The sequence below is a fragment of the Mugil cephalus genome, chromosome 18, assembly GCF_022458985.1.
Source record: "Mugil cephalus isolate CIBA_MC_2020 chromosome 18, CIBA_Mcephalus_1.1, whole genome shotgun sequence".
NCBI lineage: Eukaryota > Metazoa > Chordata > Actinopteri > Mugiliformes > Mugilidae > Mugil > Mugil cephalus.
The window spans coordinates 17,652,628-17,666,134 of record NC_061787.1 but is presented as its reverse complement, the minus strand read 5'-3'; the positions used below and the strand labels follow the sequence as shown (position 1 = coordinate 17,666,134).

The window sequence follows — 13,507 nt, the reverse complement described above, 5'->3', positions numbered from 1 at the left end:
CACTTTTCACCCCCCACCACTGCCACCTCATCACTCATACACCCTTGTTTCTCCATGTCCTTGGATTGGAGTAGTCTTCCTCCTCTGCTTCTCCTGTTTTTCGCACAGTGGTCACTCATTAACGTCTTTTTCAGAGTACTCAACAGGGTCACTCATCTTAAGCCAGAGACATAGCAACTCTTTAGTAGTATTTTTTTGTTGTTGTTATCAGATGTGTTTTTTGTGCAGACAGATTCAGGACTGGTGCAGTATAGTTGGGTTCCATCTACTAAAAATATAGTACATTACATGTCTTCAGCTTCTTGGTAAGTTGTAAAACATCACAGCTGTTGAAGCTACAATGTGTAATGGAAACTTTGCAAAGATCTTCCATAATCACCACTCTGGTCTGTGCAAACGTCTTTACTGTATGTCTTTATGGTAAATATGAAGCAGAAGCCAGAGGGGGTGTTGGCATAGTTTAGCACAGCTTAGCACATACATTGGAAATTACTGAAAACAACTCCAAAGGTAATAGGAATTGTCTTGGGTCACCTCAAAGAGCTCACTCAAAACCAAACTGTAAAAATGTTTCAAAGCTCGACCAGCCTGCAGTCCATGTTCATGCCAGCATTCAAGGGTTCCCATAATCCGATGCACGTCAAGTGCAAGTGATGAAAGTTTAAACTAATTGCCAGTTACACCTTTTATGCAGGCATTCGTAAAATAGCATCATCCATTCTTCTCATGTGTAATAATTGCATTTCACATAGTTCCTAAGACAATAGTTTGGTCCCTTTTCAATTCTTCCACTGCCATGAGGAGTGTGAATTCACAACTCATGGTGGCAGGTGCATTTGTGAGTCCTGGGGGGGAGGGGGATCTGACAGGCAACAAGAGTTCTGAGAGAAATGTTGCAGGGAAGTCACACCGCCAGTCAGAGGTGCCACACAAGTGCATATGTCATATACATGAAATGGCCTCGGGAGTAGCAGCTGAATCCCGTCACAAGGCGTCAAGAGTCACCGAGGCACCACTGCATGCCAGACTCGAGCGGCAGCCCCGCCTGTTGTGCCGCTGAACCCCCTCGGTTTGTCACTTGCCGTCACCTCTCTCCTCTTGCCTGACCCCTGGATGTCACTCGGGGTGCAGCCACGTGCAGCCAGCGCTGCCACAGAAGGTGTAATGTGATGGTCAGGGACTGTCAAAATAGGTGTCACTTTGACTGCAGAGAGCTCCAGTTGCTGTGGAGGGCGTGGAAGGTCAGTGGAGTGTAGGACACTAGAAGCTTGACAGGTTCCGTTTTTGTAGGCTGTTTCTTAATTGTGCACCGTAACATTTCTCTTCCGTTAACGGCGAAGAGAGAATGTGTATGCCAAATTCCTATCAAAGCATACTAAGTATTTAGGTAGAGCGAATATTACTGCAATGCCCATTTCAATGTGTTCACTCATTCCCTCTTTATCTTTGTCCATGCCATTAACCATTTACATACCCATTAAATATACTGTCTTCTACTTTCATCATTTTTCTGTCTCTATCCGTGTGAATGTCTCAGATTTTAGAGGAGCATGTTCAGATAAGCTCATTTCTATCTGAAACCAAAGCTACTGATAACGCTTTACAGGTTTGCTCATTGCACGCTGTTTATTTAAATAATGGCAACATTAATTATGTAATTATTACAAATGTGTTGTAATGGATGTTATCATGCATTTAGAACCAACTTCATTCCTTACTCATTCTGTCTCCATTGCAGTTGAAATGGTTGCATTTTTTTCCTGTATGAGAAATCTATTCACATTTTTTTCTACCAGTTAAAATAATAATAATAATAGTAATAATAATAATAAGCGCCTTGTTGAGCTTATAAAAGAGCTCAAGGACAGCAGTCCTCGCTGTGAAAATCCTGTGCCGGGAACCCAAAGCACCACCTTTTTCTCCAGCCTTTGTGTGTATGTGTGTCTTGTTTTTCCAGAGTGTAATTGTAATCCCTTTGGCTCAGTCAGTGATCGCTGTAATGGCACAGGATTTTGTATATGTAAGGAGGGCACTACAGGGCCTAAGTGTCAGGAGTGTCTACCCGGCTATTTGTGGGACGATGGCTGCAAATGTAAGTAGAACCACAACCCTCCCCACGCAGCTCCCGACTCTTCTCCCCCCTCCGCTCTGCCTGTCTCTCTGCTATCCCTTAATGTCTTTTCTCTCTGTGTGATTCCTGAGCTTTGGCTGGAAGAATGCGCCACACATGCGCAGGACCGCCTAGCTGCCTTGACAAACACAGACCTAACACATAACACGAGCTAACCCAATATAGGACTAAGCCATTCCTTTCATTATCCCAACCTACATTTCACACTTGCTGTGGCAATCTAATATCAGCAGGTGCCCTTTGTGGCTCAAATAGAGAAGAAGCATTGGCATGGCAGGATGCATGCTGCTCGGTAACTCAGTTATCCAGGCGTGTCGCACACCAACAACACAACAGCTGAGTCAATATTGACTGCTTGACAGCCTGCCTGTGATCTGTTTGAGTAGCCATCACCCCCTTTGCCAGTCCACCACAGGACAATGTCATCCAGCACCAATAATTTTTAAAGGGGAATGCAGGTCATTTTTAGCTCCGGCTCATTTATTACTGTCTCCTGTTTATATTTCCCCAGGTCATTTTACAATGCATGCCCTGTGTAGTCTTTTTTTTTCTTTCTTTCTCAAATGTCACCAATTTTTCATTGTTTCCTTCAAGTCAAACTTTGACAAACATACGGGAGGCAGACAACATAAACACTTCAGTGTGATGGATTTTAACTCTTTGCAATAATGTTTTCTGCCTTCCAAGTTTTGTCAATCAGTCTCAAATTACTGAACCTCTTTGGATCTCATCTGGAGCGGCTTTAAAAAGACGTGCATATCATATTGTGAGACAGAGTGATACTTGCTGTTAATTGACACTTAACCATCCATGGCCCCGATCTTTGGATCAAGTTGCTGCAGATTTATAGACCTTTACAGACCACAACATGCCTCCTTTAGCTCCACATTAATCTCTGTCATCGCTAACAACGCCGTCCTAAAGAAGACGTGATTTCAGATTCATTTCATGTGGAGCTCTGCATTTCTTTATGTGGATGTAAGGTGATAACGAGTCCCCGCAGAGTGTCAAATTATCATCAGGGACGTCGGCAAATGGTGAAAAGTCTTTGTCTGCTTTCATCCAATCACCAAACCTGAAATACTGAAGCAATAAGAAGCCTCTGAATGGAGTAATTTCTCTACATAAAAATGTAAATGGGCTTTATAAAGGAGCAACTTTTGGAATTCATATAATTTCAGAATTGAATTTGGGATTTCATGTTTTTTAGATCATCTTGATAAAGATAAAGATTACAGTAACACACAGAGAAACAAACCCCCTCTGCTTGCATTGCAATAGTCCAATAGCGTATAACTACATCTGTGTTTACCCTGATTTCCATCCATCAGACCTTTGTTGGAGCATAATCAGTTCCCAACGGAGCGACTCCAGACCAACTTTTCCCAAAAACTTTGTGGGTAATGAGTATATCGGACCGGCCAACCTTTAGTAAATGTGTATTGAACCAACTTCTGTATCTAAGAAAAATGCTAGGCTTCTTGAATGTGAAAGTCATCATGTTTAATATTCAGTACACAAGTACACAACTTTGTACAGGCTTTATGTAGCTCAGCTTATGCATCACATACATAATGTGAACAGTACATCTCAACTTCACTTACTTCCAAAATAGTAACTCCAGCACCACTTGCAGTGTACGGAACAACTTTATTAGAATGATTCGGCTTTAGGATCATCAAGGAACGTAATGCAAACGTTTTGAACAGGGTATAAAAAATTTACAATTTAGCTTTATATAAAATATGAGCCAATAAGGCACTTGGATATATGGTGATGTTATGTGGTTTTGGATTAGTACCAGTTTGATTCAGAAATTACTGACAGTAAAGTATTTAAAACAGGACATAAGAATAATACAATATGAATGCACCAGCTAAAGCAATACAAGATAACCCAGTAAATAACGCTTTATTGATTAGTCCGCATTTATAACCTCAAGAAATAAAAATAAAAATTGTAATACAACTTCATTGGTTGAGCATATACCCAAACATGAAATTTGTTCTCTGCATTTAACCCATCTACTCTGAGCAGTGGGTAGCCACTGAGAAGTTTTCCGGCCAAGGAGCCCAAAACTGATTAAGGGAGAATGAGTGCCCTACTATATGTGTTCTATATTAAACTCGGTGCTTGTGCTATTTATAAATATACATTATTACATTCAATATAAAGGTGTTCAAATAATACACAGGTTCAAATGTTCATTTATGTGACAAAGTGACAAAGATCCATTTTGGCCTCAGTAGTAGATGATGGAGCGACCTGCACTGTTAGCTTCTCTTCTGCTAATATTGAAGCATGCATCTGGGACACAACTTCATACAGGCTTTATATAGCTTAGCTTAACATGCGTCACATACATAATGTGAACAGTACAGCTCAACTTGTCCCTTTCCTACAATATTTTTATATTCAGGTTAATGTGCATTTAAAGTCATTTAAATTTGTAGGGGGAAAATTAAAAATTTGTCTATGTCTAATCAATTAAAGATTTAGCGATTTTACAGTTTTTCCCTGCAATACCTCCGCAGACCCCCGTTGAAGACCTGCGCTTTAGGGGTTACATCTTTGATCGAGAGAACTTCAGCCCTGAGTGTAGAGAGAGCACTGGAACCAGTGACCCTAAATCGTCCCAAAAGTCCATGTCTGCCCCATAAACCTTTAAAAAAGACAATCCGAAATCCCTCTAAGTTGATGAGAGCCACAAACTGAAAACAGCTCAGTCTGATGAATCTGGTCTATAAACCAAAGTGTTCCTGGAGTTTTGACGCCGGTACAAGGAAAAATCCATTTCGTAACACGCACAAAGACTTTATTTTTCTCTTTCATCTCAGCAGACTCAATAGACTAACAATGCAATGCGCAAAGCTCCATGAGCCTCTCTTGGTGGATGAGGCTGGTTAAAAAATGCACCAAACAGCTAAATGCAACAGCTTATGATGAAGTTGTGGGATGCACTGAACATAAATCAACGAGGTGGATGCACTTTACTTCCTGCTTTTATTCAAGCTGAACATAAAGCACGTTAAATACGGTGTTCTCAACAGCTTGACGCCACATTATTAGAGATCATTTAACTACTGTATTCTTAGTGCGCAGCGTATAAATAAGAGTGATATGAAGATGCTGCATTATGATTTAAATTCAGTGTAAAATATGTAGCTGGTTTATTTTAGTAGCTCCTGACACAGATGGATGCTCATTAAAATGCACCGTTTTCGACTGTTTGCTCTAAAATATTCAGTGTGTACAGTGTAAATACACACTGTCAGCATGCACATCTGTTTCTGCACAAAAGGTGGGCACGAAGGCAACGGTTGGCACGGCTCGCATCCCATGTCACCTTGGGATGAATGCATGTACAAATCCCGAAGCGCCGCGCGAAAACACCGAGAAAATTGAGCCGTAGAAAAGCAGTAATTAAATGTTTACAAGTAACATGTGAAGAAAAAATGAAAGAAAATGTATTTTTGTTGTTATGGATTGCCGCGTCAAACAGTTGGGAAGTCACATGCAGCGCACGCGAGAGAGAGAGGGAGAGCACAGAATGGATCAGTAGTTTTATTTGTCAGATTAGTCATGAAGCAGTGATCAGGAAATCAAACAAACATTGGTGTGTTTGCATGTTTTCAAAACTTCTGCCTCAATATGTCTCAAACTTTCATTCAGTTTACAGTGAGATAAGAACTTTAATTAATGCTTCCATTTGTACAAAGCTACAAAAGTTAAACGTCGGCCCCAGACAAGATTTCTGACATGGTTTTTCATAAAGAAGTACAATTGCTCAGCTATAAATAATGTAATGTAATATACACCAATCAGCCATAACATTATAACCACTGACAGGAGGAGTAAATAACATTGACCATCTTGTGACAATTGAATGTTCTGCTGAGAAACTTTTCGATCTGGCATTCATGTGATGTTACTTAGACATGTATCCCTCCACCTAGACCAGACCAGACACCCCCACCCCATAGCGATGACACTCTTTGATGGCAGCAGCCATCCCCAGCAGGATGCAGCCTGACACAGACACAAAAGCGTTTAAAGAACAACTAAAAAAAAAAACATGAAGAAAAGCACAAAGTGTTGACCTGGCCTCCAAATTCACTAGATCCCAAACTGATCAAGTATCTGTGGGGTGATCCACAGAGACCCCTCCCCTCAACCCATACGACCATCCTGTTACCAGACACAACAGGACACCTTCAGAAGACCCATGTTCATTCTCTGATGAGTCACAACTGTTTTGGAGGCACAAATAAGACCTACACAATATTAGGAAGGTGGTCATAATGTTACGCCTGCTGTATTTATATGCAGAACATAAAAAATTCAACCCCTCCTCCCTTGACAACTCCCTCTATTTTTTTTGTTTGTTTTTTTCATTTCAAAAGTTGTGAGAAACTGAAAAGAAATTTTCCGCGAATAAAACATGAAAGCAAGTCTTTTTGTATAAATAGCTCCACACTAGAACCCATATCCCTCTATAAAGACACATTGTTGAGTAGAGGGGAATAAACAAAAAGTGCACTGCTTCTGTTTCTTCGTATCAATTCTGTATTTTATCAGAGCGGGAGCCAACTTGACTCCCCCCACTCCTCCTGGAGTCAGAGTCTTTCATGCAACCATCGACAGAGGAGCTGAATTTGTTAACAACACAATGGTTGTGATTGGTTGTAGTTCTTTTTATTTCTCTCTTTATCAGTTAAAATTCACCCTATAATTAAATCCAAATGACACCGTACGAGACTGATAAAAAATGAGTTTTGCTACGCCAGGCTAGACATTTGTCCTCTATTTTACTCTATTTATCAGAGTAATGACTACATTTCCCAGAATGCAACACCCCAAAGCAGCAGGTGATCTGTGCTGTGAATGTTCTATACTATGCATAGTGTGAAAAAGAATAGTATAGTGTTATATCTAGTGTTACCAAATAGTGCATAATTTTCCACCACTCTAGCTCCTTACTGCATTGCATTGTGGTCTACTGAGGCTGTGGTGGATAAAATAGCATTTCTGACTCTATTCTATTATGGATTGTTTCTGTATTGTTGTTGATGTTTTTGTAGCTAATAAAAAATCCCCCTTTACTTAAAAAGTAAGTTTTCTCAATTTTTCATATGTGCTCCACAAAATGTTTTCCGAAATAAGTTTAAAATGAGAAACATAAGAGATAATGCCTGCGAGAGGAGCTTCTCCTGCCGAGTGAACCGAAGTAGTCTGAAAACTTTTTAGCCTTGACCTTCTTTTGGCATTCCCCACTGGTGCAGTATTTATGTGCGTGGACAAGACTCCATCTGCATGCAGGCTGAAAAAGGCAATTAAAAACTTAAATCTCTCGTCAAACACATCACTTTCCCAGACAGGCACACCTAGTTCATCGGCGCCCTCTCCAAATATTATCGCTCACATCCAAAGCAAACGCAACAAATCCTGTCATTTACTGCTTCTGTTTACATGCAGTAATGCAAAATGGTTAATGTGAGAAATTAAGAGCAAGATAAAGGTGCAGAGAAATCCTACCTCAACTAAGTTTTCAGCCTCATCGGAGATACTCAGGATCGTAACCTATGATGCCCCGTTCGGTTACTTTGTGTGGCCTCGGGTGGTCATCCCTTCAAAGTGCTACGCTACCTTTAATCTCACAGGCCCCTTTGACATGACTTGTTATTGATCCTCCTTTTTAAATAATCAATATGTCTGTTTCATTTTGGACCTCAGCTCACATTAATTGGCAACAGATGAGGCGGTCTGCCTGCAGGGGTTAGAAATTATGTGAACTTTGCTTTGAAATCAACTCAACTTGTGAAGTTTTGGGGCATCACGCAGAATTCAGTTTTAACTGCATGATCCTTAAAGTGAAGATTTACTCCCAATATCAATAGATAGCTATAGATATCTGTAGATATGAAGCCGATCACCTTAGTGTGGCAATACAATAACGGCTACTTAGCATATTTCCAGTACCTGCTGATCAGTCGGCTTTTCTGCAGCCTGTTCTTCAGTAGAGAACCTTTTATTAGTTCTGAGATGTTGCTGGGTTTCCTCACATGAACTTCTTCTTTGGCTCCTACTACAACATTTCTATTGGATTAAGTTCAGGACTTTGACTTGTCCACTCCAAAATATTCATTTTGTTCTCTTTTTAACCATTATTTTGTAGAAAGTCTGGTGCGCTTGGCATCGTTTCTCACGAGATTCAGCTCACAGGAGGTTTGCTGATATAATTCAGAATACATCGGTCCATCAGTGATAGCAAGCCTTCAGATGCAGAAAAACAGCAGCGCTGCCTTTAACAATTACTCTCAGTCTTTTTCAGCCAATTCAAGCATTGTCATCATTGCAATTTTCTATTTATATAGACAGATACGCAAAGAAGAACTTTGTTGCTGAAGATGACTGTTAGTAGTCAGCTCAACTCTTATTTGCAGACCTGTTTTACTAGTTATTGTTGAATTTATCTGATTTTACCGAGAGCTGTAGTCCTCCAGAGAAAATCTTAATGGGCTGAAATACATTTTTCATTATATGCCATGTTAGATGGGGAGCTCTGTGATGCAGTCTACAGTTTTTCCATCTGTTTTAACCCCAACAACTCCCTCGACAGGACATCCGAGGTGTCTCTGATTATAGCTGGACTCCTTTATTTATCCGTCCCAACAACTGGACCCCTCCAGACAGATCTGCACTTAAACCTTCCGATCTGCCACTTACATGTGTCCCCGGCAACACTAAATTGCGGTTGATCTGCTCTTAAACCTTCTGTCTTTTTTTTTCAACCGAAAACTATTTCAAAACAATTCTATCCATTTTTCTCTCTCCGACACGGCAGTCTAACATCATCCTGTAGTGCGTGTTGTGCTATTATTTTAAAAGTAGTGTTGGGGGGGTGGGGTGAGGAATATATGCGATGAAATCTGATTTCCAGTTTGGCCTTGGTTACATCCGCATCTAGCAACGTGGACCACTAAAAAGTCAGTATTGTGTAGTCTTTATATTCCTCCATGATGTATAATTTAAAAAGTCTTAATGTCATGCCACTGGCACGATGTTCTTTTCACATTTAATCTTCTTTATTTTGAGGTGCTGCTCATCCACCAAGTTCCTTTGTACCTCACCAAGGTTGGCCTTGGGCTGGTTTTACTATGAAAAGGACGACAAACACAATGAGCATCTCATTACAAGCATTTATGATACATTTAGAGCAATATAATATATATATAATATGCATAGAAATACATGAATTCGTATCATTCATTTTATCACGACAGCGAGGAGGAATAAGAGGGACGAGATGCAAGTTAATATCAAGCCCTCGTGATTCTTTATTTAATATATCTGATGGCTCACACATTTTAGCCTCATCTTATAGAGAGGATCAGTCTCCTCGTAGGGGGTGAGGTGTAGGGGGTGGGGTGGGGGTCAGATGTCTTATTTGGACCAGGATGTGCATGGTAATTGGTGAGCTGTGGCCTGAAGCGAAACTTACCGAGCCAAACAGCAGCTCCCTTTTCTGCAGCCAAACAGACGTGGCACAAATAGGATTCGCACAGTCAATGTTTCTTAACAAGCCTCCCATCAAAGCCCTATTTGGCTATTCCACGGAGACAGCATGCCTCCGAACCCGAGTATTAGGCGAGAGGTCTTATATTTGTTATTGTGATATTTATGTCCCATAGAGTTCATAGATTGCTCACCACATTGTTTTCCACTCCCATAAAGGACTGAAATGGGCAGAAGTGGCCCCTGTGTTTATCACTGTTTATTTGTCTCTGTTGGTTTATTAGTTTGAGCAGCGCTGCTTTGTTTGCCTCCAGCTTGCTTGACAGCTTGCCTCCACTGGGAATAGAGTGGCCTCAGCGTCCCAGCTCTAAATATACACCAATTTTCACCTGACGTTCCGTTTGTCTAAAGTCAGTGGTGTTTGGGGAAAGCCTTGCAGGCTTTATGGAGACCGTGGGTTTCTGTGCAGGAACGTAGGTGATTTGATGAGGCTTTAATAAGGTGTGTTATTACACGAATCTCGTTACGGACTGAGAATTGCGCTTTGAAATCTTCTCTGTTTAAGCGTCTGATGCAGCAATAGTTAACTTCATGTCTTATTATTAAAGGAGAATGTGATATTTTATAGACGTTACATCTAGAAAAGAATAAAAATTCTGCACATTATAAAAATATGATGGCAGGTGTTTTTAAATTATTTAAGGGGTGATAAATGTAGAGGACGACCACTGGGGGCGCCAACGACATTTTGAAATGCTTCACGTGGCGGCTTAAGTGCGTTTGCTTTTTCTTACAACCTCCTACTAACACTACTAACTTGATTTATTCAAACTCTACTAGATTTGATCACTATGCATGTGCAGAGTTTTAAAAATGTTCTACATTTCATATATTTCACTTTACACTGTTGTATCCTAACTGTTGCAGTATTTCAGAGAAAAAGTGTGTTAAAAAAAGTGTTAGTGGGACATTTTGGGAAACTTGATCATTTCATTTCTTGCAAGGAGTTTGAGGAAACGATTGATATAACTTTTTGCTTTAAAAGAGGGAGCTGGTGTTAACATGGCACAAAAAACAAAGGGTGAAGCTAGCTAGCTAGCCTGTTCAAAGAGAACAAATATTGTACTATATATTGTATATATTGTGTACATCTGTAATTTTTGGTTGGTTCTTGGTTATTTTCTTTTGACTTCCACTTCGTGTCAAACAAAGAGTTTAAAGTAAGGCCTTTAAATATATAAAGTCAACCATACCTTTGCTGAGGAGCAATCTTGAAGCTCAATTGGGCGCCTCCAACCGCAGCCATATTGCCAATGCCTGACTCCACCTAACCTCGTCTAAAAATTAATGGTGGAGGTGGAGCTGATGCCAGGGCAGAGAGATGCTTAATTCTAAGAGTAAGAGCTCCGACCAGTCACTCAAAATGGTCACACCCTTAATCATACCAATGAGTTATCACAGCCGTCATGAAAGGGAAATTAGTTCCAGTGACCACTGGAAGAACTACCAAAGGTTGCCACCTGACCAGTATCAAGCTGAATAGTTGTGACCTTTGGACAGAGCTAGACAAGCTTCTATCTGCAAGTCAGTGAATGAGCATCTTTCCCAAAAGTGCCCAGGAATGTCCAGTCTGGAATAAAATATGGTAACACTTTACTTGAAGAAGTTGTATTATGTTTTTTTTGAAGTTTGATTCATTCCTGTTGGATTCTCACTGCTCTCTCCTGTCTCTACGCCGCAGCCCGGGTGTGCGACAACGAACTCCTGCGCTGCCAAAATGGCGGCGAGTGCGTCAACAACGTCCGCTGCAACTGTCCCTCCGACTACACGGGCCTGCTGTGCGAGAAGCCCCGCTGCGAGTCGGAGCTGGGGGGCTGCGGGGGCCCGGACTCGGGCCAGGAGTCGCTTACGCCTCCGCCCGCCTCCAGGTGTCTGATGCTGCTGCTGTTGCTGCTGGGCTCGGCCGTGCTGAGAGAGGCCTCCTGCTGGCCCGCCGCGCTCTGAAGAGACCCATTACCTGGTGGGGGTGGCACCCTACCCCCCACCCCTCCCACACCTCCGTCTCCACCTTAGCCCACCCCCGTCCCCTCCCGACCCGCCCTTTCGAATAATCAACGACCATTTAAAAAAAAAAAAAAAAAAAAAAGAACAACCATGAGCTTTCTGGACTGTAACGTACTGAGCTTCTCCGCCGCCAGACTCAATGGACACTCGCGCTGACGATGAAGGGAATGTGCCAGCAGACAAAAGAGTGCAAAAACTTTTCATTTAATTTCAAGGAATATATAGAAATGGAAAAAAACATATACTTCTAAAAAAAAAAAAAAAAAGCCAGATATTATTAAAAATACGAGCGTTTGCCTAATAAGAGTGAAATGAGCAAAGAATGGTGAGTCCTCCCCTCCCCCCTCTAAGCCATACCAGGTACACGAGCTCCTTCCACTTTGAGGAGGGATAACTGAAGATGACAGACTTGTTCACTTCCTCTCTTATTGCCACGGCAACAACAGCTGCGACCAATCAGCTCTCGCACGAGCCGATAGTGGCCCGCTGGTCCCTCTTGGGATGCTTCTGCGAGTTAATGTTGGCTGGACTGACGCAGAAGAAATCAAAAAGAAAATATATATATATATATATATGAAAAAAAAACTGTCCCAGATGAATGGCAAAGACTGGCCTCAGAGACAAAGCCGTTACACTTCAGTGCGACGACAAACAGGAAGAGGTGAAAAACCACGGAGCATTCTTTGCTGTCAGTGCATTGTGGATAGAAGGAAATCTGTCCGGACTGCCACTTTGTGACAAAAAAAAACAAAAAACACCTTGCCCACGTTGATCCCCCCTCTCTATCTCTCTGTCTCTCCCTCCAGCTCTATCTCATCCTTCCCCTCTGTTCACCCCCTCCCCTCCCCTCCCCTCCCTCCCTCCAGTCCTGGTTCCCTCGCCATGCTGCCACTGACCTGTGCTTTCGTGAACGTTACTCTGTAAACCCTTGTTGGTTGAAAGATTCTTTTGTCCAATGTTAGTGATGCACATGTGTAAGAAGCCCCTCCCCCTCCCTCCAACCCTCCCTTCCCCGTCCCCTTCCTTTCATCCCTCTTCCAAAAAGATACTCCAGTGAAGCTGTCTGATTCTTTTTTTTTTCTATCTTAGAGCCGCCACGCTCCCTACGACCACGGTCAGAGGATAGTTTTCACCCGAGCAGACGAGAAGTGCATAGAAAACCATCAGTGTATTTGCAAGTTCTTTTCTTGACAGAGCAAACGAACAAAAAAAAAAATGAGTCATGTAGTCCTTTTGTATCTTTGCCGAACTGTGATTGAAAAAAGGCAACCTTTAATGTACCTATTTAAGACATCCAAATGCGGAAGCTACTGTATTTCTTTTCCTCTCTTTTCATTTAATTTTCTTTCGTTCACTTCATTTATTTATTACTTTTAGTTGTGCAGTTGATTTTCCTTTGTATTGGCAACGTGCTGGCATCAAAGAATATCAGTTTACATATACAGTATTAAATAAAGTGTAATAAAAATCCCACCAAAGGACATTATAAATGTTTTTGTTCTTGCTTTAACACTTGAGAATTTAAGTGAATAAAAGTTTAAAAATAAAACCGTGTTGATCATTTGTAGATCTTCCAATAAGTGCATCATTCATTCACACAGTAATGTCACAGTAATGTGACCGTTTTGTAGCAAAGTTGCACTGAAAGTAGAGCCGCGGTGTTTAGTTGCTGCACTTCAGGAATTCATTTAAATTCAGCATCGGTGTGTCCTGGAGAGCCATTTGATTGGCACACAGCAGGTCAGTTGAGCATGAAGAAGGTGTGACACCATGCAATTCAGAATGTACTAAGACCTC

General features: G+C 41.4%; 1 protein-coding gene across 9 annotated transcripts in view; it reads left to right on the top strand.

Moving 5' to 3' along the window:
• Nucleotides 1-13,254, top strand: part of ntng1a (netrin g1a) — a 105,291-nt gene extending 92,037 nt beyond the window's left edge. For 5 of the 9 annotated variants that reach the window (XM_047568656.1, XM_047568652.1, XM_047568655.1 and 2 more), the window contains one exon: nt 11,388-13,254. In XM_047568656.1, the coding sequence (XP_047424612.1) occupies nt 11,388-11,650 (263 nt within the window). In that variant the 3' untranslated portion in view covers nt 11,651-13,254. Of the gene's footprint in view, nt 1-1,957; nt 2,093-11,387 lie in introns of all 9 variants that reach the window. The other 4 variants (XM_047568648.1, XM_047568647.1, XM_047568650.1 and 1 more) reach the window with 1 other exon arrangement.
• Nucleotides 13,255-13,507: the final 253 nt, after the last annotated feature.